Genomic DNA, 26,938 nt, shown 5'->3' with positions numbered 1-26,938 from the left:
CCTCTTGAATAGCCTTCAACTTGTCATTTGTAGGTTCATCAGTACCACTGCCAATCAAGTGTCCTAAATACACCAACTGGGTTTGAGCAACTTCACACTTTGACGGCTTTGCTGTCAGGCGTGCCCATCTTAGCCTCTCCAAGACTTTCCTTAATTCTTCGAGATGTTCTTCCCAAGATTCTGTATGAATGAGGATGTCATCCAAGAAACTATCAGTGTGTTCCAAACCTTTTAATAGTTTACGCATCAATCGATTAAATGTTGCTGGACTGTTTGACATTCCAAATGGCATGACTTTGAATCGGTTTAATCCATCGGGAGTTAAAAATGATGTCAAATCACGATCCTCGGTTCTCACTGGAATCTGCCAATAGCCTTTACAAAGGTCAATCTTTGAAAAGAACTTGCTTTTGCTAATTTTTGTCATTATTTCCTCCGGGTCTGCCATACGTTCAGGATAAAAAACTGTTACCTTGTTTAACTTTCTGAAATCAATGCAGATTCTGTTACTTCCATCAGATTTCTTTGCCACTACAATGGTACTGGCATATGGAGATTCAGATGGCATAATGACATCCATATCTAGCATGCTTTGTGTATCTGTTCGTACTGCACCTCTTAATGCATAGGGGATTTGATCTGGTCTGTTTCTTATGGGTTCCTCAGTAGTCAAATGGACATCATGTTGAATGAGATCAGTTCTCCCAGGCAGATCTATCAAAACATCCTTAATTCATGTAATAAGGTATTCACAGATGCTAGCTGTTCACTAGTTAATGCTTGGCTGACATCGACATCAGCATAAGACTCTGTTGCTTTCATGGGTAATAGATGGACTAAGTGTTCCTTATCATCGGTTTCCTCTGAATCTATAACAGTACAAGAAGCCAATTGAAATAAAGCATTGCCACTTAGATTAGGCTCCAGTTGCTGATTATACTTCTTAAGGAGATTTGCATAAAACACGGATTTTACCATTCATATCTACCCGATAATCTGCTAATCCTTTCTTATCAAGGACTTTGAAAGGTCCCTTTCATTGCATTAACAGTTTGTTCTGATCAGTTGGGAGAAGAATTAAAACATAATCACCCACCTTAAAAATCCTAGTCTTTGTTTTTCTGTCGTAATATTTCTTGTATCTTGCACTGGATTTCTTGAGTTCCTTCTGTGCTAGTTCACAGGTTCTTGACAGTTGTTCCTTCAGGTCTATCACATACTGGTAAGTACTTTTCACATCAGGCATAGTTTCTTCCTTCGTCCATAACTCATTCAGCACAGTCATGGGACCTCTTGACTGTTCTACCATATAAAAGTTCAAAGGGTGAAAATCCAGTACTTTCTTGCAGAACTTCTCTAAAAGCAAATAGCAATGCTGGCAAGTACCTGTCCCAGTCTTTTGGTCTTTCAGAACTCATTTTTCTCAACATTGTCTTTAAGGTTCCATTAAATCTTTCAAACAACCCATTACATGCTGGATGATAGGGTGTTGTTACTAACTGCTTATCAGACAAAAGTCTGCCTACCTCCTTCATGATATTTGACGTGAATTGTGTACCATGTCTGACAATATTTCCTTTGGGATCCCAACTCTACTGAAAATTTGCACCAACGCCTCTGTCACTCGCTCTGTCTCAATGCCTTTCAGGGGAACTGCTTCAGGATATCTGGTACTGTAATCTACCAATGTTAATACGTATATATCTATGACCACTATCAGTTACTGGGATAATTGGACCTAACAGATCTACTGCCACTTGCTCAAAAGGTGTGTCAATCAGTGGCATTCGATCAAGAGGAACCTTTGTTACCTTGCCCTTTGGAAATGTTTTCTGACATACATCACAGGACTGACAGCATCTTGTCACCTCTCCTTGGAGTCCAGGCCAGTAAAAGCTGGTTTAAAATGCGATCTGAGGTTTTCTTAGCACCGAGGTGTCCTCCTAAAATACTGTCATGAGCAATGCTCATCACCTTTTCCCTTAAAGATTCTGGAACAATAAGTTGTGTGAACAATTTGTTATCGCTTACCTTAGGTGACTGGAATAGTCGATATAGCAAGCCTTTCTCTACAGTAAACCAGGTCACAATACCATCTCCCATTACTTTCCTCTTACCAGAGATAGCATAATTTCAGTACACTCCTAGCATTTTATCCTCTCCCTGAAGTTCCTTCATTTTGTTAACTTAAACCTCAACATCCACCCATCCTGCAACATTCAATGCTTTCATACCTTGCTTGTTTTTTATAGCCTGGCCTTTGGTTACAACAGATTGAAGAACCTCACTACCTTCCTTTTGGTTTTCTCTCTTACACCACTGTTCATCTAGATCCAAATGATTTTTGGCACCTTCCAGGTTTCCTATAATTAAATCATACACAGGTTCTTTCATACAAAGAGCATTTACTTTCCCTGTATAAAAAGGTGTGTCAATATCAATTGAGGCTTCTTCTACTGTACGCACTGTACCATCTATCAATACACATTTTTGAACATGACCTGTCAACTGATTAACTTTACTAATTTACATTTTACCACTACACCACTGCACCCTGTCTCTCAATACAGTAACAAAATTATCTCCAACATAACCCATAGAAATAGGCATTTTGTCACATACCTTGCATGCTTCTTCTATTACTGGTAGAACATGTCCACATGCCAGTCTCACCTGACCATCATTCACACAGCAGTCCATCAAGTGCTCGGTCACTACACATGCTGACCCAATCTGAGATTGCTCTTGCATGGATATATCCTGGTGCACTTTGTTTCTCTGACCTGTTTTCTTATTCTGCTGCAAAGGACTACCACCATTAGTATTTACAGAATTTGACTTACACTGATCCAGCTGACTGTAAAAATGCTGCCTTGTATGGATTCCTTGGGTCTACTGGATGTTTACCTGTCTGCTTGGAAAGACAGTCACGTGCTACATGTCCTGGTGTATTGCAATTGTAGCACTTTCTCTCGCGTCTTTTCTGCAAAGAGTCTGTATACTGCACTTGCAATTGCCCATTGTGGCTGGCGCATCTGGAACTGCTTCCAATTACAGAGGGTTTCTGAAAAGCCTGCAAGTCTTTAGTAAAAGAAGAGTAACCATGAGCTTCAGTAAACTGATCAGCAAGATTAGACATTTCATCCACATTCTTGGGATGTCGTTCTTTGAGAAACATAGAAAGAGATTTCCTACAACTGTTCATGAACTGCTCCCTCAAAAACAAATCCTTAAGACCTTCATAACTTCGCGTACCTCCAGACAAATTCAACCATTTTTCCACATAATTATCCAATCTAGGAAGAAATTGGGAAGGACTCTCACCTTGGTCTGGCTTACAGGAACGAAATTTCGAATGAAAACCCTCCTCAGTAAGCTGGAAACGCTTCAACAAAGCCTGCTTCAAACCATTATATAATCCAAAGGCTCTGAAACCAGTAGGCAAGAATAAACCTCCAAAGCCTTACCTTGAAGAAGAGCACTAAGATTAATAGCCCATGAAGATGAATCCCATCTAGCATTGGACGCAAACCTCTCAAACCTCTGCAAATAAGAATCTATACAGTCTTTAGATTCATCAAATGAAGGTAGCTTAGGAAGCTTAGCCTAGGAATTAGAAAGCTCACTTGTAGTACTTGCAACCCCAACTCTTAGCTCTCCTGCTTTCACTTTATGCAATTCTGTTTCCATTTTGATCTTTTCTAACTCAATTTCGCTTTCAGTTTTTCTTGCTTCTCTCTCAACGGCTCTCTCATCTCTCTCTAATTGTTCTCTCTCTTTCTTTTACTCCCTCATGAAAAATATTTGTAAACCTAGAAAATGGGAACAAGAAAATAGGGCAATATTACCTACAAAAAGAATGCAATTACACAAAACATTAATTGTAAGCTTCTTAAAAGTATAAAGTCAACACTTTACAGCATCAATTACCATAATGGAAACCTTAGTACGTCAGAACAATTAACAATGATTGCTAAATTGTTTCTTAAACATATAATTGAAGTACAATGCACTAACACAAAATACTTAACTAACGAAAGGCTATCCCACCGCTGCCACCAAAATGTCACAGTTGCGCTGAACTGTGTTGGGTTCTTTAACCAACCAACCTACTACTTAACCCTTTAGCGCTGAAGGAGTATAATAAAAATCGTCTCCCGTATGCTGAGGGGGTCTCGGAGTGAGCCCCGAAGCGGAAAAAATATTTTTCAAGATTTAAGAGTTCATTTTTGGCTCCTTTTTTTGTCATTGCCTGAAGTTTAGTATGCAACCATCAGAAATGAAAAAAAAATATCATTATCATATATAAATAATGCAATATATGATAGCGCGAAAACCAAAACGGTTAAAGCTAATGAGTTAATTTTTTTTCGTTGTATTGTACACTAAATTGTGATCATTTTGGTATATAACACATTGTAAAACGATTAAAGCAACACAGAGAAAATATTATCACAAAATGATGCATGAATTCGTAACGTGCGGACGTAAAAAAATGTTTTTTCAAAAATTCACCATAAATCTAAATATTGTTCTAGAGACTTCCAATTTGTTTCAAAATGAAGATAAATGATTGAATATTACTATACTGTAAGAGTTGTAGCTTACAATTGCAGTTTTCGACCATTTCGGACGAGTTAAATTTGACCGAATGTCAAATTTTTTTATATATTTGTTGTTTATATGCAAATATTTCAAAAATGAGAAAAGCTACAACCTTCAATTATTTATTGTTGTATTGTACATGAAATTGCGCACATTTTCATATATAAAACTCTATGAAACACCTAATATGAAACTGAGCAAATATTACGAGAATGCGACGTACACATTTAGGAGATTTTCGGCGGAGAATCCGCGCGTGGAGGGAAGGAAAGTTTTTTTTTTTAATTCACCATAAATCTAAATATTGTGCTAGAGACTTCGAATGTTTCAAAATGAAGATAAATGACTGAATATTACTAGACTGTAAGATTTTAGCTTGCAATTGCATTTTTCGACCATTTCGATAGTCAAAATTGACCGAATGTGGTTTTTTTTCTATTTATCGTGATTTATATGCAAATATTTCGAAAATGAGAAAAGCTACAACCTTCAATTATTTTTTTTTGTATTCTACATGAAATTGCGCACATTTTTATATATAAAAATTTATGTAACAGCTAATTTAAAATGGTGCAAACATTATGACAATCAGACGAAAAAATTTCTGATTTTTTCGGAAGAGTTACTGCACGGACGTAAGGACAATTTTTTTTTTTTTTTCATAAATTCACCATAATTCAAAATATTGTGCTAGAGTTTTCCAATTTGTTGCAAAATGAAGGTAAATGATTGAATATTACTAGAATATAAGATTTTAGCTTACAATTGCGTTTTTCGACCATTTCGGTAGAGTCAAAGTTGACCGAAGGTTGAAATTTTGGCACTTATCGTTATTTATATGAAAATATTTCAAAACTGGTAAAAGCTACAATCATGAGTATTTTTTGTTGTTGTATTCTACATGAAATTGCAAACATTTTCATATATAATACTCCATGTAACGGCTAATTTAAAATGGTGCAAAAATTATGTCAAAGTGATGAAATAATTTCTGAAATGTGTCACTGATACTTTTTAGTGCAATAAGAAAGAACTTTGCGCTTGCGCGCCTGCGTAATGATTGTAAACAAAACAACGCCCTGATCCGTGAGCTCCCAGCATCCCCCAAGGCGCGTGATTCAAAAGTTTTTGCCTGGTAGGCCTACCAACCAAACTGTATTACAGGTGTCCTAACACCATTTGAATCGTGAACTGTAATGGTAGTTCAGTAACTACAGCAAATACATGGTAGTTCAGTAACTACAGCAAATACAACCTTTAAATGCAATGTGATTTAACCAATACATAACACAATCTTCGCATGTAATAAAATATATTACCACTACCAAATAATCTGAAGTATAACTACAAGTAACACTTACTGGAACAAAATACAGCACTCACATAATCAGTCCATTCGTGGTGTCGGGTCCTCTTAAGGTGGGTACACACGTGAGAGCCGAACCTTGTATGTGTAACTGAGTTACGCATATACGGTTACAAGGTGTCAAAATGTTGAGGACGAACCGTAACCACGTTAAGCACGTAACTTCATTTCAATCCACTGCGATCATCAGTCTGTGTCTGTCCGGGTTGTTTACCGACGATGGCCACCATGCAAGTAGCAGCTGCCGCGTATATTTATATACATTATTTAACGAAGATGAAGCGAAATAAAAGAAGATGGTGGCAATCAAGGTTATATACTAGAAGGGTAGAATACAGTGGTCGGGAATTACTCGCTGACATGAGATTCCAAGAAGTTTCTGGCCACAGTAAAGCCTGTTCTTCGTAATAACTAATAAATTGAAGGACCTCTTCCTCACTCCAATCAGACATGGTAGACATATACGTAATGACTGACCAAAACAAGGGACTCTATGGATGGCCTTGTTCATAGTCGGTGTTAACAAGTTCAGCAACCTCTGTTGTTACGCGTGTAATACAGGTCCCGTCCACACATGGCGCAACGTTCAAAGAGACCTCCCTTTGATTCGGGGCCCAAAAACCGACAATTGCCGGGACGGAGGGCGAACGGAGCCTTGAACCTCGCGGGTTCAGGGTTCGGGTTCGAGGAACCGTCCACACTTGCGTTTTTGTTACAAGAATCGGTTACAATACAAGGTTCGGTTCGCACGTGTGTACCCACCTTTACGTTAAGAAATATATCAAGAAAATACCACACAGGTAACATCAGAACCACACAGGTAACGGAGTTTACCCAAGTTCACGAAGCATGGGAGGACCCAAAATCACATAGCATTGGACAAAGAATGACCCTGACCACTCAGTTCCAGTGTCAAAGACGTCTCAAGAACCTGGCTGCCTTATAAACACTTAACGAGCCCAGTAACCACCGACACGCTAGTTACAAACTTGAAATGTATTCAGCGATATAATTGGAACATTATACACTAATTACAGTGGTACCTCGAGATACGAAAGGCTCAACTTACGAAAAACTCGAGATACGAAAGCCAATACGAAAAATTTAACGGCTCTACAAACGAAAAGTTTTCAAGATACGAAAGGTTTCTGAAAGTCCGAGATTAGCCTGGATAACAATTTTGAAAATCGCGCCACACGCCGCCATCTTAGTATACTAGTAGACTTGCCACCATCCTCCTGCTCTCCCATTGGTTCCTGATGCTAGTCGCGACCATGAAATCCTTCTCTCCTATTGGCCAGCGTCCCTCCCATCATGCATCTACTATGTACACATGGTGGCGTGGCTCGGCCACTCGGTACCAGCATTGTTATAGTACGCACGCGGTATTCGTTTTCAGGATCGTCAATGTGTACGTAATATTTAAAAAAAAAAGTGACCAAGATCTCTCACATAGGATAAGTGATCAAGGTCTCTCTCATGGGATAACTGGAAACTTTGCAAGGTTGGTAGAATCTCCACTCCCTGCTGAACAGAGGGTGTAGACCAATAATTTACAACATGCATACCAGTATGTAGTGTACGTATAATCAAGGCACTTCAGTTTATGTTGAAGGTCAGCAGCCGAACATTCAGTACCCAAATCAGTTGCAGAGAGAGCATTTGGTTGAACAGGGTTTTGATGGACACCAGGGCCAACAGAGTCATGAGGTGCAAAAAAAGAAAGTTGAAATTCTGTAAAAAAAAAAAAAAAAAAAAAAAAAACCTTACGTAAAGTAAAAAAATAAAAAAATAAAAAGTTAAAAAATTAAAAATAAAAAAAGAAGAAAAAAATGGCAGAAATTAAGCAGCTTTTCATAAAGTGCAATTTCATTTGCTAGAAGACACCCCCGATAAGGCTCATACAGGAACATTGTGAAAAGTACGTAGGCAGAAGCAATCTTCCTTGGATAGTTACGTTGTAGTACGTACGTACATAACATGTCGTACGTACGTACATATTACATACAAAAAAAAAAAGCAGAAATTAAAGCCGCTTTTCAATAAGTGCAATCATTTGTAGAAGACACCCCCCGAAAAGGCTCACACAGGAACATTGTGAAAAGTAGGCAGAAGCAATCCTCCTTGGATAGTTACATATGTACGTAGCCTCCCTCGAAAGGTAAGCTTTCACATTTTACGTTACAGTAATAATATTTCTTGTACACTAATATACACTTTATTTACAGGTTTTGCATTTTAGTCTTAATTTAGGTATTGAATGGTCCAAAATTGTTGTAGTATTTCATTGTTTATAGGTCAATTTAGCTTTATTATGAAATTTAATGGGGTATTTTTGGAGGGCTTGGAACGGATTAGCCATTTTACATGTAAAATGTGGTCCAAGATACGAAAACCTCATGATACGAAGGGCGCCTCAAACGGATTAATTTCGTATCTCGAGGTACTACTGTATAATATTAAATGTGACAATTACAACAAACTGACAAAAGAATTTCTGAGATTTTCGGCAGAGTTACAGCACACAGACGTAAGGAAAAAGTGTTTTTAGAAATTCACCATAAATCGAAATATTGTGCTAGAGTTTTCCAGTTTGTTGCAAAATGAAGGTAAATGATTGAATATTACTAGACTGTAAGAGTTTTAGCTTACAATTGCGTTTTTCGACCATTTTGATAGTCAAATTCGACTGAAGGTTGAAATTTTGGCACATCGTTATTTATATGAAAATATTTCAAAACTGATAAAAGTTACAACCATGAGATATTTATTGTTGTATTCAACATGAAATTGCGCACATTTTCATATATAAAACTTTATGTAACAGCAAATATAAAATGGTGCAAACATAACGACAAACTGACAAAAGAATTTATGAGATTTTCGGCAGTTGCTGCGCGGACGTAAGGAAAAAGTTTTTTCAAAAATTCACCATAAATCAAAATATTGTGCTAGAGACTTCCAATTTGTTGCAAAATGAAGGTAAATGATTGAATACTATTACTAGAATGTAAGAGTTTTAGCTTACTATTGCATTTTTGACTATTTTGGTCGATTCAAAGTTGACAAAAGGTTGAAATTTTGGCACTTATCATTATTTATATGAAAATATTTCAAAACTGATAAAAGCTACAACCATGAGTTATTTTTTGTTGTATTCTACATAAAATTGCACACATTTTCATATATGAAACTCTATGTAACGGCTAATATAAAATGGTGCAAAAATTACAACAAAGTGACAACAGAATTTCTGAGATGTGTTGCTGATGCATTTTAGTGCGAGAAGAAAGAAGTTCACCCATGTGCGCCTGGCGCTTGTAAACTAAACAACAGCTTGATCCATGAACTCCCAGCATCTCTCAAAGAGAGTGATTTAAAATTTTTGTAAACTAGGCCTATAACGATTTTTCCGCAAATATTTAAAAAAATTTTGACGTTAACATATCGCACTTTAATTAAGCACCCGACAGACAATTTTAGTCAACGTATAATACATCCAGTCGGCGTTTAAGGGTTAAATACAAATAAAGATACTGGTTATGACTAGTAAGCAGTAGCCTGGTACAGTGCACATCCTCCATGTCCGTTTGTGTCTTGTGTTTTGGATAAATGTTTTAAATGCCTACCAAGAGGAAATTGTCTTTATTTACTCCTCAGCCTGCCAAGAAGGAAAGAAAGGCCATTGACCTGGACACAAAAGTGACTGTGATTAAACAGTTTGAAGGAGGAAAGAAAGTTAATGTGATCGTGCATGATATGAAGTTATCACACACTACTGTGTCAACAATTCATAAAGACAAAGAAAGGATGGAGTCATCTGGCTACTAGAGCTAATCAACAAACTCTGGAATGGAGAAATACCACCTGAAGACTGGAGAAGAGATCTAATATGCCCAATCTATAAAAAAAAGGTGACAAGACAAATTGCAGCAAAACAGTAAGCTGGCATTGTCAAGCAAGTTGCACAACTTTGGGAAAATTAAGCTATGTCAGAGCCTACCATCACCAAAAAAAAGTGTTTATATAGGCTTTGCCATGTTCAGTAATGATAACAAACCTGGGTTTAACCATTGTGTAACAGATGGCAGTGCCCCAGTTTTTGAAGTACTACAGTACATAGGCGTTGAAATGACTGAGATGGATTTGCAAGACAAATATACATATGAAAAAACAGTTGGGAATGTTTCAATGGTAAGAGTGTACTACTGTGGTACACAAGCAGTTATTTTAATACATGTCAAAAACAAATGTAAAAGTAATCAAAATGAAGAAATTGAAATAAATTAATATTTGGTAAAAGTTAGGTTACAAATAATTTACTTCCAGAATCAGGTTATCAAGTGACAGAGTATTAATTAATAGTAAAAATATTCGTATAACATGAATAGCCGTTATGAAGCAACAAAGATAAGATACTATCAGCTTTTTATAGACTGCTGAATTAGTTTCAGAATTGTGCCTTCAAAAGAAAAACTGCCACTGCATTTACCCACTCACAGACATAAGAATTCTTATGTATTGTTTCTCCCTTACCTGCATCACTTGCATGGGTACTATTTTTTTTATTGGGTATGTCTGAAACAAAGACATCTAAAACTCACCTTACTCATTACTAAATGTATACTGTATTATGAATTTTTAGAACTGGAAGATGTTTAATCTGTCATTATTTTTATTTTCTGCAGTTTTGAAACCTTCATATACCACATATATATAATTTTCATCTTTTTTTTGGCTGATTTATTGTTACCCTTTGAAGATGGGACAAGAAAAACAAGACTTGGAAAGTTGCAGAACTCCTTCATCCTTTAACTGTCCACTTGCAATTCAAGAAAGAAGGGAAGGTCATCTTTGAGTCCACAAGTTTTGCTGGTTATGTTGGAATTCTTACAGCAGTTCGAAAGGTGAATGGAAGCTAATGTTTGTTTGATTGCATAGTTAAGTTAGAATTTTTCCTGCTTTTATCTTCCCTGACTTCCAGTGTTCCCCCATGGTCATATTCTCTGAGGAATAGATTTTCTCTGCTCATTATGAACCTATCAAACATAAGTAGCTTATATATTCTGTGCGGTGGCTCCAGCCATACTAATTTGCTAAATCCTAAAGGACATAGGACTGCCCTTCATTAGGCATCAGTATTTCATGCGGTTTTGTGGTATGCAAAGATACATACGCTGAACTGATTTTCGAGAAATTTATCTTGTTCATACGCAAACAAACCTTCGGTCTTATCAATAGGATCATTTCTAGCGCCTAGCTGGATCTGGTTAAAAAACAGATGAAAGCAAGTAATCTTTACGCATGCATAGATCGGGTGAAGAATGGTCAAAGATCATTCACCTATGCCAACGCGTCAGTCTTTTCTTAACTGCCTGGGCGAGTGTAGTGGCTAACCTCTCTTGGCCTTTATCCCGGTTCATTGCCCGTTTCACTTGTGTTTAGTGTGTGTGTGTTTGCTGTTATTATGGCTTCTTGTGCTCCTCCTCGGCCTCGTCAACGTGTGTGCTCCGGAATTCCAGATTTCCACGTACTTGATTTTTGCCTTTGGTGGCAACCAATCCCCACATCACATGTAGCAGGTGCCGTTCTAATTTTTGTACTATAACGAATCCTTGCACGGAATGCCGGGCATGGCTTAAAGAGCAGTGGAAGTTGTTTTATAGCAAGAGAGCCTTTTCTCCAATATGATGATTCTATTGTGTGTGTGGTTAATGTTCACAAGTTCTGTGGATGTATTAGCTGTATTTTTTTAGTGCAGGAGTAATTTCTTTCCCTAATTTTTTTCTTTTTATATTGGTTTTTGTCATTTGTTTGTTCTTACAGTTATACAGATCCTTATTGTTTTTCCAACATATGGGCTTATTGATGTACCACTGAGCAATTTATGCTTCTGCAAATTGTTACTCCTGTGGCCAAAATTGTGAATATTATTGCTTTCAAAAATTAGCATAATTTCAGCATCCTTTTAGATCTCTTATAATTATAAGGACATATTCTAAATCACCACTAATGAGTAAATAATAATACACTTCTACCCAAAGTGTATATACTGTACAAGCGGTAAAAGACTGTCAGTGGAAGTGTTTCAAAATAAAACTGGGAATTCTGCATAATAAAAATAATTATTTCTCACAATAATTGCATGTTACTGTGAACTATGCAGAAGATTCTGTAGTTCAAGATTTATTTCACAACATTTTTTATCTTTTTTTAAAATATACCTTACCTCTCTATTATACAGCTTTTACTTCCGTGCCAGTGGCAGTTCATCAGAATTAATAGAAAAATTAGAACACTTGTTTTTCTATAAACATCCATCTTCTATCCATCTACTTCCCCTACCCCTATCAAGGGACCATCAGATATAAACACACGTAGCTGGTCATTCTACTTCTGTTGGTGGTTTCGGTAGGGGTTCGACAGATTGTACTTGGTTTTCTGTTGGTTTGCCCTTTTATTTTTAGTTTTCTGATGGTTTGTTTTTTAATTCTTAATATTAGTCAGGTAAGAACGTGTAAGGTAAGAGTTGCAGCAATAGACATTATTCCAGTTTTATTGACCCTCATGATATGTTGATGCTGAGGGAAAGGTTATGATTGGATAACTATATGAACTGTAGTTGAATGAAATATGGTGATTGATTGTGAAAGGAGAGCTTGTTAGATTGTAGAAATATTAGGGCTGTTGCCTTGTATAATAAGGCGCCCTATGAAGTAATGTTAGACTTGCGATAATCTTACGCTAAGTCGGTTGGTTATGCACTTCCATACTCATTGGAGTGTCTTGGGGTTTGCTGATAACTTACGAAGTGGTTATGACGACGATGTGTTAAACTCATGATGATATCTTTCTGATGTGAGGTTCTAGTAGAAAACACGAAGTATAAAAAATAGTTCTATTCTCTGAGATTACATGATGAATATAGGATTGTACAGGTCTGCTAATGACGATGGCTTGATCGCTTCTGCCAACGATGATGGCTAATTCTATTCTGTTCCCACTACCATCTCGGTTACAAGTCATAAAGGAAGCAGACAGTAGCTCGAACATATGAACTTACATACAAATGACACACATTAGAAATCACGTAGGCCATTTGAATTATAGGTCGCGGTAGTTGTCTCAAGCAGGAAGCTTGGACTAATGTTTCAAAACCAATGAATGACCACAGGTGATGGCATGTCAACTTAGCCTACTTTATTGTATCTGGTCTGATCATATTCCTGCAAGCAATCTGGTTGACCTCTTTAGTTTTATTTTAAGGGATTATTTCACTGGGCGACACGGACCCTTGCCCAGAAATAGATTTTTCCTTCTTCAAAATCCCTTTTTGGGCTAAGTACTGTGTTGCGCTAGGCCCTTACCCATAACAATATCTTTACCTAGCCTGGAGTCACTAGGGCTTGAGGAACTTAACCGTTTCAGGGTCCAGTACTGTCTGTAAGGACTGCTGGAATGGCACTAAAAAGGTAAAAATTTGATATGCATAGTAATCACAAAACTTTTACATATCAGATTTGCAGGTTTCCGACAAGGAGGAGAAAATTAAAAACTAAGTACAGAATATTTTCATGTACTAATTGATACACATTTTCAAGGGATAGTGAACAAAGTAAGAGAATTTTTGTTCACAAGAAAAGTTTTTCATAAGAAATAAAATCACTTTAAAGCAAAATGGCACTTAGAGTGCGTAACAGCAAACCAATCTTACTGTTCCATTCTTACTACAAACAAGCTAAGTTGCCAACACCTCAAAATCTAACAAGATTGGTAGTTAGAAACAATGACCAAGCAGACCCTTCTGATCACAGTAAAAGTATAACCATGACACTTTAAAGTGAAAATTAGACTACATGTGTTAAAAAAAAATTACATACAAACAAATGACTTCTCATAGTCAAAAAGCAAATAATCAAACACAGGACCAAGATCTGACAGTTTTACATGAAATATTTGCATACAACTGCTTAACAGTTTCTTCAATAATAAAACCATAAACTTAAAAAGACTAGTCAATATGATCAAAATTCATTTTCTGTAAAGGTTTTGTGTCTAGTGATTTGGAAACCAGAGCTTCCAAAGAATAGGAATGTAATGTCATTTTCATTAGGTCTTTGGTTAAAGACTTTCATGCTAATGTCTATCCTTAATGGAATGTAAGCCTCTGGACATGTGAGCAATGACTACAACTTTTGAATTTGAAAAAAATCTCATCCTTGGCTAAGATATTGAAGTCACTCAGTGGCTGGCATGGTAATCTTGTGTATTTCCTTTGGGTTATCTTCACGGTGCAGAGATTGAATACGATTGTGTTGTAGAGCATTAACTCCACTGGTTTGTGCAGGGGATCCTATGTCAAGAATCAATAGGTAGCCTTTTTTAGTCTACTGCTTTTTAAACCTGGTTGTGGTTTTTGGGAGGCTTGGAGGTACTAAGTGTTGAGTATTAGAAGTATCCCTTTTTGTACATATTTAAGTGTTTGTATCCATCAATCCATCATTAGCTTTGCAGAATTTTGGCACTGACTGGCATTCATTGGTGGCACTGGGGTTTGAATGTGAGTTACAGGGGCACCTTCTGTCATTATGTGAAGTGTGTTTTGGAGTGCTGACCACTGTGTCAAAAAATAATTTTGTTGTTTTTGTAAAAAATTGCATTTGTATTTATGTACTATATGTTTATTGTGATATTCCTTTCTTATTAACAGGACAGTTTTTCGTTGTCTTTGGACAAAAGATTCAGCTGGAATGGTGGTTTTATGGGACTTCTGGAATGGATTCTCTTCAAAGACCATAGCCAAAGGTAAGTGGCTAACCCCTTCATGTTTTCACTTTTAGTGCTAATAAGTTGTTGGGTCTTTTTTATGCAGAGGGTGTGCACTTCTAAGGAAAGTTACAAATTTAGAATTATTGTATGGCAAATCTCAGTTTCTGACTGGAGAGTTTGATAAAAAATTACCCAATTTTTTCATATGCGGAACAAACCTTCGGTCTTAACAAAAGGATATTTCCAAGCGCAGCTGGTAAACTGGTTAATACAATCGGAGATTGTGAGCAAGGAATCTGTGAGATCTGGCAATGCCTGCATATACGAGGTGAGATCTGATCAAAGATTGCATCTCACCCTGTGATACCCAGTCTTTTCCTAACCACTTTGGAGACTAGTAGACACTTACGCTTTGCTCTCCTCTCAAGTCTGTAGTGTTTTCCGTGTTCTTTCTTTCCAGTGTGGTGGAGTGTTTGTGTTTATGATTATGGCTTCCTCTGAAACTATTCGTCCTCACCAGTGTATATGTCCAGGTGTCCAAGGATTTCCTTGCTCGAGGTTTTAGCGTCTGTGGTAAGAGACCCGCACAACACGCAGTAGGTGCTGAGCTAACTTTTGTACTAAAGCGAATCCTTGTCCGGAGTGTTTTGGCTCTTTTACAGGAAGAGGGAGCTTCGAAGAGTTTCTACTCTTCTTTCTTGGGAAGGCTTTGCTTCTCCTACGTGTAACGAGACGTTGGCTCCTTCCCCTTTGTTTGTAGCTAATTCTGTTGTTCCTGTGTCTCCTTCCTTTTCTTCCATTGATTCATCAATGGAAGTATGAGGAGCATGGCCTATTTCTCTCTTTCTATTTGGCTGCTGTGAAGTTCAATATCTTGTTGCTCTGAAGGTTGCTGAGACTGGTTTTCACTCTGGGTAATATTTTGTTGTTTGTTGCATAAATATTTTTTGTATATATGTTCTTGTGTCTGTGATTATAACCTAAATTAGGTCAGACAAATAAGTAGCTGTTCTGGAATTGTGTGTGTATATGTAGCAGGTTCCTTTATCCCTGTGGTATAGCTTGGCATGTATTTCATTCCTTATGCAGGAACTGGGACTGTTCCAAGGAGCTTCTTTAACACTGGTTCAAAGTGTACTTGGCTTCCCAGTGACTTCAGTCTAGTTCCAAATGGGAGAGGAGCAAGAAAATTCTATTAATGCTTCATTGGGACCGATCGTTCTTGCTCCACTCTCTCTGCTGGTGGTCTGGGGTAAGACCATCGTGATCGATCATTTGTCCTTCCTCTCGCTTCTCTTGCAATTTTCATGATGATTTGTTGGTAAGTTTACCTCGCTTACTCATCAAGTAGTTCTGTATCACTGCCCCTACCCTGCTGTGCGGAACTTTCTGGAACTTTCTTCCGGCCTTGAGAGTTGATGAAGGCTCTCTAACTTCTTTGGGATGAAAAGATGGTGGTTTGCTGTCTCATTACTTTTGTGATTGGCTTCAGCTATTGTCCACAATTCTGGTACTTGTTAATATTTTGGGGGGGTCTGGAACTTATTAATCATCATCATCCAGGTGCCATATCCCCAAGGACGTCTGCAATCATGGCTCGCCATTCCTATCTATTTCTGGCTCTCTGCAGGAACTGAGCTACAGACATTCTTCCTCCCGTCATTCTCACCAATCCATCCGTATATTTTTGTCTAGGTCTTCCTCTCTGTCTCCTTCCATTGATTTCACCAGTGAGAGAGAGATGTTCTAGTTCTTGTCTTTTCACTATGTGACCCACAAACTGCATTTGTCCATCTCTCAGTGAGGCCAAAAGCTCTCTCTCAACGCCTACTCTCTCTAATACTTTCTCTTTAGTTTTCCTTTCTGTCCATGATATTTTTAACATCCTTCTCCAAAACCACATTTCTGCAGCCTGTAACCTCTCCTCGTCTGTCTTCCTCAAGGTCCAAGTTTCACAGCCATACAACAATACAGACCAAACAAAACATTTCACAAACCTCATCCTTTGATTCATAGATATTTTCGAGTTGGTGACTAATTTCTTGATCTTAACCAGAAGCATTTTTTGCTATGGATATTCTCTTCTTGAATCTTTTTTTTTTTTGCATTTTCCATCACTTGTGACAGTGCATCTTAAATTATTAAAACTATCGGTTTGTTTAACTGTTTCAGCATTAATTCCTATATCTATTCTCGGGGGGGATGTCATCCTTGGTGATAACCATAACTTCTGTTTTTTTAATATTTATTGACAGACCTCTTTCTCTGTTTGATTGGTGTAAAGCACTGATTAAAGCCTGAAGTTTATCATGGGGGTCCGCAACAAGTGCTTTATCATCAGCATATCTGATATTATTAATATTGATTCCTCCAACCTTAATTCCTTCCATATCTCTGAGATCTCTCATTATCATTTCACTATATAAATTGAAGAGATCAGGTGATAACACACAGCCGTCTTACACTTCTCTTGATGTGCTGAGTCTCTGATTCATCATTTTCTACTTTCACTGTTGCCTCTTGATTCCAATATAAATTCTTTATCAATCTTAGATTTTCCATCTACATTTATCTGTTCTAGTATCCTTATAAGGTCTACATGTCTAACCCAATCAAAAGCCTTTTCATAGTCAACAAAAACATATAGATCCTTTTTCACTTCTGTTGCTCTCTCCATCAACACACTCAAAATAAAAATTGCATTTCTTGTCCCTTTATCTCTCATAAAACCACATTGTCATTGCCAATTTCTGGGAGTATCTTATTTTTTTATTCTGTTCAAAACAATTTTTAATATTATTTTTGTGATCTGACTTATGGAACTGATAGTCCGATGTTTATTGCACTCAAGTGTTCCTGGTATTTTTGGTATTGTAATACGTAAAAGCTGATTTATACATCTGTGTTGCAGGCTCTCCCTCTTCATATATTCCTTCTGCTTTTTCCATCAATATATCAATGATGTATTCTCCCAGAGCCACCAACATCTCCACTGCTATTCCATCATCACCTGTTGCTTTATTGCTTTTCATTTGTTTTAAAGATGCCTTTTATCTCTGATCTGATTATACTTGGTCCCTCTTCTTTGTCATTCAAATCTAGATGTTCTACTCTATCATCATCAAACAATTCTCCAATATATTCCATCCATCTTTCCAATATTACTTTTGACTCCACTACTATAGTTCCATCCACTTTTTTTATACCAATGCTGATGTTTCTCTTCTTTTTAAAAGTAATTTCTTTCACCGTATCATACTTTCTCCATTCATCCCTCTTATCCAAACCTTCCACCTCCTGACAAATCTCATCCATCCATTTCTCCTTTGCCTTTGTGCATTCCCTCTTAATAGTTCTATCCAGAGCGCTATATCTCTTATCTTCATTTTTACCCTTTTGTTGCCTTCTTTTATCCATCATTATCAAGGTATCCTCTGTCATCCATTCTCTGCGAGCTCTCCTCTCTGTTGTTGGTATTATTCCACCACCTTCCCTTATTGCATTTTCCATATTTTGCCACTTTTGCGGAGGATGTTGGAGCATAGGGCCTTCCTTCCTTAAGATGGTCATTAATCCCTATTATTTCTTACAATTACATTATATTGGTTCTTCAATTCCTCTGTTTTCAATAATTTCATTTGCCTCTTTGATTTAGATGTACTCTTCCTCATGTTTTTCAAGTTCCCCATCACTGTTGCTACAACTGGTACATGGTCACAATTACAATGAGCTCCCAGGTAAGTTTTCACTTGCTTGACAGAGTTCCTAAATCTTTTATTGATGATTAGAAAGTCTTATTTGGTTTCTAACTCTGTCACCAGGGCTTTTCCATGTCCTTGGGTTGGTGCTTAAACCAGGTGTTTGATATAAATCTGTTTCTCTCTTAAGCCACAAGGTTCCACAAATCTGTTTAATCTCATTTCTTCTATATTTACTTTTATTGAATAAACTTGCAGAGATTGGAGACAAACCCTAAGAATGTATAAAAAAAATGATAAGCTTGATATGGCATTTCTAGAAAATCATGTATTATATGAACTTACACCAAAATTTATGCACTTCAAACCCAAAAGTTTTTATACAAACTCATTTGTTATGTGTGCCTTCCTCCCATCCCATTGGCTGAGACACATCAGATTTTGAAGGGCGTATACTGAGTGAGTTTTATATGTTATATGATTAATTTACTAAGCATTGAATTATTACAGGCTCGAAGGTCTGGTTAAACTAATCTTTTATCCTATCCAATTGAATTATTATTAACATTTTGTTTTTCTGACTAATTTTTGCATTAAGAATCAGCATGCTGTAGATTCATGTTGTTTTTCAGTTTAGCATTTCTTTCAAAAAGAGTATACTGTAGGTAGTCCATGCCTATCGGTCTGGGGGCCTCCCCAGTTAAACCCTTAAACGCCGGAGCAGTAAATAAAAAAAATGACTCCCGTATGCCGGAGGGGTTTGGAAGTGAGCGCGTAAGCGGAAAAAATATTTTTTGTCAAAAAATCACAGCGCGCTTAGTTTTCAAGATAAGAGTTCATTTTTGGCTCCTTTTTTTTGTCATTGCTTGAAGTTTAGTATGCAACCATCAGAAATGAAAAAAAGTTATCATTATCATATATAAATAATGCGATATATGATAGCGCAAAAACGAAATTTTCAATATATAATTGTATTCAAATCGCGCTGTGCGCAAAACGGTTGAAGGTAACAAGTTACTTTTTTTTTCGTTGTAATGTGCACTAAATTGCGATCATTTTGATATATAACACATTGTAAAACGATAAAAGCAACACAGAGAAAATATTATCACAAAATAATGCATGAATTCGTAACGCGCTTACGTAAACACATATTTTTTTTCAAAAATTCACCATAAATCTAAATATTGTCCTAGAGACTTCCAATATGTTTCAGAATGAAGACAAATGATTGAATATTACTATACTGTAAGAATATTAGCTTACAAATGCAGTTTTCGGCCATATCTGACGAGCTAAAATTGACCGAATGTCGAATTTTTTATATATATATTTTTTTTATATGCAATTATTTCGGAAATAAGAAAAGCTACAACTTTCAAATATTTTTCGTTTTATTCTACATGAAATTGCGCACATTTTCATATATAAAACTCTATGAAATGCCTAATATGAAACGGAGCAAATATTCCGAGAATGGGACTTACGCATTTCGGAGATTTGTGGCGGAGAATCCGCGCGCGGAGGGAAGGAAAGTTTTTTAAAAAATTCACCATAATCAAATATTTGTGCTAGAGACTTCGAATTTGTTTCACGATGAAGATAAATGACTGAATATTACTAGACTGTAAGAGTTTTATCTTACAATTGCGTTTTTCGACCATTTCGGTAGAGTCAAATTTGACCGAACGTGGATTTTTTTCTATTTATCGTGATTTATATGCAAATATTTCGAAAATGAGAATAGCTTACAACCTTCAACTATTTATTGTTGTATTATACATGAAATTGCGCACATTTTCATATATAAAACGTTATGTAACGGCTAATTTAAAATGGTTGCAAACATTACCACAATCGCACGTATGATTTTTTCGGAAGAGTTACCGCCGCGGACGATAAAGAAAATGTTATTTTTTTCATAAATTCACCATAAATCGAAATATTGTGCTAGAGACTTCCAATTTGTTGCAAAATGAAGGTAAATGCTTGAATATTACTAGAATATAGGCGTTTTAGCTTACAATTGCGTTTTTCGACTATTTCGGTAGAGTCAAAATTGACCGAAGGTTGAAAATTTGTCACTTATCATTTTTTATATGAAAATATTTCAAAATTGATAAAAGCTACAACCATGGGTTGTTTTTAGTTGTATTGTGCATGAAATTGCGCACATTTTCATATATAAAACTTTATGTAACGGCTAATTTAAAATGGTGCAAACATTACCACAATCGCATGTATGATTATTTTCGGAAGAGTTACCGCGCGGACGTAAGGAAAAAGTTTTTTCATAAATTCACCATAAATCGAAATATTGTGCTAGACACTTCCAATTAGTTGCAAAATTAAGATAAATGATTGAATAAAATTACTAAAATATAAGAGTTTTAGCTTACAATTGCGTCGACCATTTCGGTAGAGTCAAAGTTGACCGAAGGTTGAAATTTTGGCACTTATCGTTATTTATATGAAAAATATCTTAAAACTGATAAAAGCTACAATCATGAGTATTTTTTTGTTGTATTCTACATACAAATGCGCACATTTCATATATAATACTCTATGTAACGGCTAATTTAAAATGGTACAAAAATTATGTCAAAGTGACGAAATAATTTCAGAGATGTGTCACAGATACTTTTTTAGTGGCGGCAAGAAAGAAATTCGCGCTTGCGCGCCTGCGTAACGATTGTAAAAACAAAATCAAAAAAAAACACCTTGATCCGTGAACTCCCAGCATCCCCCAAGGCGCGTGATTCAGAGTTTTCGGCTGGTAGGCCTAAAAGTATTTTTCCGCGTTTTTAATTTTTAAAAAAAAACTTTTGTATGTCGACGTAAAATACGTCCAGTCGGCACCCGAGAGACAAAAAATGTCGACGTAAAATACGTCCAGTCGGCGTTTAAGGGTTAAAGGCATTTTGGTTTTACAACTCTTGGCTTACAAAGTCGTTACCACGATTTACAGTGATGGTAAGCAATTTTCGATGCCAGTAAATGGTTTATTGGTGTCAGTAGGCAGTTTATTAACATTGGTAAAAGATTTTCAGCACCTGTAAGCAGTTTATCAGTGTTGGTAAGCTGTTTATCAGCGTTTAGTGTTGTAAACGCCATTTTACTACCATGATTATTGATGTTCCGGTTAATAACTATTTTTGTCTCTCAGCTGGGAACAAAACCCCCATTGCTAACCAGGGACTATCTATAATAAACAACCATTTTTGTTTCTTTGCCTTATTTTGAAGAAGAAATGCCTTTGATTACAAAGTTTAAGGAAAATGATTGATTATATTTTGTATACTTCATGTTTAAGAATACACAGTTAATTCTACATAAATTTCTCATTATCATAAACAGTTTAAAGCTCTCATACCTCCTGTGCTTGGTTCCAGTTGGGTGTCGTTCTTGACTCGAGAAGTAATGCAAGAAGGGAATGATTACGAAGATGCCAAGCAGATTCTTTCCAAAACCAGACTTCTTGCTCCTGTCTATTTCATATTGGGTGGAACAAAACCAGGGGAGGTAAAGCTGTAAAGCTTAATTATAAGTATTTTGTAGAGTATTAGTTTAAAAGTTATTGTATGCCTGTAAGACAAGGTGGAAATAAAAAATTCTGAGTGGGTTCAAAAGCTAAAATGCATGTTATGTGATATAGACTTGGAAAGTTCTTAAAGTAAGTCACAAAGTAAAAGTGTAAAGTATTTAATTTAAATTTGGCCCCTCAGTAGTCACTTTGGGCAGTGATACACCACTCCCAGTTCATTGTATGCATGAGTGCTTTTGGGGGATTGAGCGCTGTAAGCATGTCAATTATCTTATGCAATGCCCAACCGCAACCCTTCAGTTTGTGCTGCTTCTTGAGAAGAGAGTGAAGTTGCAGGAAGCCCAATCTGTAAAGTAGGGGAGGTAGGAAGCGACAAACACTAGATTTAGTTTCCTGCAACTTCTTCCTTTACCACAGTAAGAAGTTCAAGCTGAGGGGCTTCTGTTTAGATACTGGGAGATGACTGTTACATTAAAAACATTGAATTTTCTAGGAATTTTCCAAGTGTGGTAGAACTGTTAGGAGCAGTGTATTGCTTGGTAAATAATCACATTGAAAGGGTTTAAGCTTTATTATTGACTTGCAGATAGGAGGAAACAGAGTTGGAGCTATAGTCAGTAGTGAGTGGAAAGAAAAAGTGGTCAAAGTAAAAGGCATTGATGATTGGTTCATAATGGTAGCATTACTCATCTCAGATTAGCTGGCAGGAGTAAGAGAAGGAAATATTTAGGGAAGGGTGGAAACAATAAGGAAGGGTTGAGTTGAAAAGAGTAGAAATGGAGAGGTCATGAATTGGTGTAAAGAATGCAGATGGAGAGTGTCCTGGAAATGGCACATAGTTTTGAATTACTCTGTAGGAACACCTAGTGTGAGAAGGCAGATCATCATACAGTAACATATGATAGTGGTAGAATACAAAACCAAGTAGATTACCTAATGGGTAGGGAGAAAGATAAGCATTGTAGTGACATATAAGTAATTCTTGCATAGGCATTTGCGACGGAGCGTAGGTTGCTGCTGATGGAAGATATCAAGAATTAAAGCATTTCATCTTAATGCTGTTTTCATAGGAGTACTGTGTGCCATGGATTTGGCAGGCATTAAAATTATGCCACAACAGGAATTTGTAATCTCCAGAGAATGACTAAGAGCTCCAGAAACCTTCAAAACTGCTGTCAAAATTGTACCACAAATGCTTTCATTGCTCATAAATGGAAATGAAGATGCTGATAAAGTAGCCAAATAATTTCCAACTACTATGACCAGATAAAAAAAAAAAGGGATTTTGACGAAGGAAAAATCTATTTCTGGGCAAAGGCCCTTGTCGCCCAGTGAAATGTCCCTTTAGCACACATTTCTAAGGTAAAATATTGCTATAATACCAGAGAAAAAAAGCTAATATGGAATTGCCAGAATATTCTGGCTCGCTCACCTTATTTTAAGGTGTCGGTATGGTTTCTAGGGCGAGTGAAACCACTACCAGAGGTCCTTTGCCATTTAGATTCATCCTTCTTCAAAATCCCTCAACTATAGAGGAGCCGACCTAAGGCCCACTCCTCGCTACCGTTTCGGCTAGTGCCTCTGACGTCATTCCTGCAGATAGTACCCAAGCTTGGGCCAAAAAAAGGGGTGGGGGGGGCGGGGTAACACAAAAGGGTGGGATTTCACTGGGCGACACGGGCCTTTGCCCAGAAATAGATTTTCCTTTTTCGTCAAAAATCAAAATCCCTTTTCTGGCTCAGCCCGTGTCGCTACGAGAAATAGTACCAGAGAAATGGCCTCATAAGCTTGGAATAAGGAAGCACACAAGTAATATACAGTATAATAAAAAACAATTAAGGTTAATTGCTATAATCTAAGGATAAAGTTACAAGATGAGTAACAAAAGGGCAATTGGAGCCTTAACAGTAAAGTCAATACAAAATGATTCATACTTAATAGTAAACAGGAATGTTAACTTAAACTGTGACTAATCCTAAGAACAAAACAAGAGGAAATATCACAAAATATAACAACATTTGGCATCCAATGGGTACAATAAGGCTACATGGTGGCTGAGCCTCGGCAAGAATGTCAGCGAGGCAGTAGAGAAAGGAGAGATCTAGGTTAAACTACTTACTACTACTCAAGCAGTGTCAGGAGAAAAACTCGTGTTTCCCGCTGCCACTGCTGGAAATTTAAGGGCTTCTAAGGACTTAAGATAATGGCGTTTAAATACTGTCTGAGATTTCCAGCCTGTGTACTTCTTCAGATCATCAAAATTCATATGTTGAAAGTAACTGATAGAGGTAGCTACTGCCCTAATATCATGTACCCGAGGGAAGGACTCCGGGTTGGCTTGCTTAATAAAGTATAAGATTTGCTGCCTGATTCCTTTTATGGAATGGTGCCTCCCTTTCCCTAATAAATAGAGGGCCTGAAGACCTTTAGGGCAGTTCTATTTTAGGTATGCTCTTAGGGTAGCAACTGGACATAAAGACGGGTCCTGTGGAAGTGAGAGAACTTTCCATGCCGCACCTATCCAGTGGGTCTTCATTCTTAGCTAGAAATTGATGATCTGAGGAAAGTAACACTTCTCCTGAAGGCAGAAACTCTATATGACCAGAATCTCTAGATAGAGCCGACAGTTCGGCGGATACCCTGGCTCCTGAGAACCAGACTTAATAGGAATAATGTTTTCCTCAGGAGGGGTTAAAAAGTCACATGAGTCATTATTAGTGTCCGAGGCCATTTAAGGACATCATATTCAAGAACCATGACACAGGACTTGGGCCCTCTGATGGTCTGAGTCTAGTGCAGGCCTTAGGGATAGATGGAAAATAAGAGTCTGTCAGATCTATTTTGAATCCAAAGTGGAAGATTTTCTTAAGTGCAGACTTAGTAGTAGTAATAGTACTAGCTGCTAGACCTTTCTCAAACAGTGTCCAGAAAAAGGATATGGCCAGATTGGTTGTCATGGTTTGTGTATCAGAATCCTCAGGAATACAGCCAGTTTTTTAACTGCTGAGTCATATTGACGTAGGGTTGATTCCGTCTATCAGATTCTAAGAATAAGATATTCTTAGGGTCGATATTGGCATCTCTTTGTGCCGCAAACTTCAAGAAGTCCATAAAGTTAGGGCTTTCTGAATTCCTGAGGAAGCAAACACAGTCCTCGTTTGTACTAGTTGTGATAGTTTGGAATTGGGAATCTGTTGAGGTTGGAGTCCCAATTCCAGTAGAAGTGGGAACCAGTTGCTCTTGGGCCAATTGGGGGCTATTAGAGCAATGTGTCCCTTGAACGTCCTGAGTTTGTTCAGAACCTTCAAGAGAAGATTTACTGGAGGAAAGATGTAAATCCTCTTCCACTGGTTCCAATCTATAGCCATGGCGTCCGTGGCATAGGCCAGAGGGTCCAGGTTTGGGGCTACGTAACAAGGGAGTTTGTGATTTGACTCGGTGGCAAAGAGATCTACCTGAAGCCCTGGGACTCGTTGGCAGACCCAACTGAATGATTGCCTGTCCAGGGACCACTCTGACTCCAGTGGGACTGAACGTGATAGGGCATCCGCTACTACGTTCCTTACACCCGCTAGATAGGTGGCGGACAGGTGCCATTTGTTCTTGGCTGCCAGTGAAAATATGGCTATCATGACATGGTTCACATGGCTTGACTTGGAGCCTCCCCTGTTGATGCAGTGTACTACAACTGCACTGTCCAGCACTAGTTTGATATGAAATTTCTTGGCTGGATGAAGCTTTTTCAGGGTGAGGAACACTGCCATAGCTTCCAGTACATTGATATGAAGCTGGCGGAATGGTAGGGACCAGGTTCCCTGTACCTTTTTGTACTGTGAGTATCCTCCCCAGCCGCTTAGTGATGCATCTGTGTGGATCACTAGTGCCGGCATAGGAACTGGAGCGGGAATTGTAATGTGACAAATTCTTGATCTCCGTCCATGGGCGGAGTCTCTTTCGTAAGATCACCGGGATAGTGGCTAGTTTGTCCCGGGATCTGTTGTTTGCTCTTGAGCGCCAAATGCGGTTTATGTCTTTCAGTTTGGCTTTTAGAAGGACATCCGTTACTGAAGCAAACTGGAGAGAGCCTAAGATTCTTTCTTGGTTCCTCCGGGACGTCTGCTTGCACTTGAGAAATTGCCTGGTTGCCTTGGCTATTTCTCTCCTCTTCAACGGCGGAATTGATAGAGTGTGAGAGTTCAAGTCCCATTGAATGCCTAACCACTGAAAGCGAGACTCCGGTGTTAGCCGGGACTTGGTCTTGTTTATCTGGAACCCCAGATGTTCCAGAAACTGGATCACTTTGACCGTTGCTTTGTGGCATTCTTCAATGCTTGTGGCCCAAACGAGCCAATCATCCAGATAAGATACTAGCATTATTCCTTGTGCCCTCAGTTCTTGAACGACTGTCTCCGCCAGTTTTGTAAATATCCTGGGGGCTACGTTGAGCCCGAATGGCATTACTTTGAAAGAAAATGCTTGGTTTCCTAGCCTGAAGCCTAGAAACGGGCGGAAGTGTCTTACTACTGGAACATGATAGTAGGCATCTGTAAGATCTATAGAGGTGGTGACGGCCCCACGGGGCATTCGGAACTTGTCGCAACGAATGAATAAGTTCAGACAGGACAAGTCTATAATTATTCTTCGTTTGTTTGAGCCTTTCTTTGGCATGCTGAAGAACCGACCTTGAAATTTTAAATGCTTGACTCTTGACACTACTCCTTTCTGAAGGAGTTCTTGAGAGTATTCTATCAATTCCGCTGTTGGTTGTTGATGAAAGGTTTTGTATGGAGGAGGACCTTTGAGCCAGCTCCACCCTAGACCTTTGGACACAATACTTTCGGACCATTTGCTGAACCTCCATCGGTGACGAAAGAGGAACAGTCTCCCTCCTACCTGAGGATTCTCACTGGTTCAAGGAACGGCGTGCCCCACGTCCTCCTCGGGAACCCTTACCTC

The 26,938-nt window shown here is 37.8% G+C and overlaps 1 protein-coding gene across 4 annotated transcripts in view; it reads left to right on the top strand.

Annotated features, from left to right (window-relative positions):
- The window catches only part of LOC135195058 (acid ceramidase-like), a 338,079-nt gene that overhangs the window by 177,122 nt on the left and 134,019 nt on the right, over positions 1 to 26,938 (top strand). For 3 of the 4 annotated variants that reach the window (XM_064221412.1, XM_064221411.1, XM_064221413.1), the window contains 3 exons: positions 10,734 to 10,878; positions 14,682 to 14,776; positions 21,831 to 21,960. In XM_064221412.1, the coding sequence (XP_064077482.1) occupies positions 14,733 to 14,776; positions 21,831 to 21,960 (174 nt within the window). In that variant the 5' untranslated portion in view covers positions 10,734 to 10,878; positions 14,682 to 14,732. Of the gene's footprint in view, positions 1 to 10,733; positions 10,879 to 14,681; positions 14,777 to 21,830; positions 21,961 to 26,938 lie in introns of those variants that run through there. The other variant, XM_064221414.1, reaches the window with a different exon arrangement.

Source organism: Macrobrachium nipponense, chromosome 15, assembly GCF_015104395.2.
Source record: "Macrobrachium nipponense isolate FS-2020 chromosome 15, ASM1510439v2, whole genome shotgun sequence".
In the NCBI taxonomy this organism is placed as follows: Eukaryota; Metazoa; Arthropoda; class Malacostraca; order Decapoda; family Palaemonidae; genus Macrobrachium; species Macrobrachium nipponense.
This window is presented reverse-complemented; position numbering and strand designations above follow the sequence as displayed.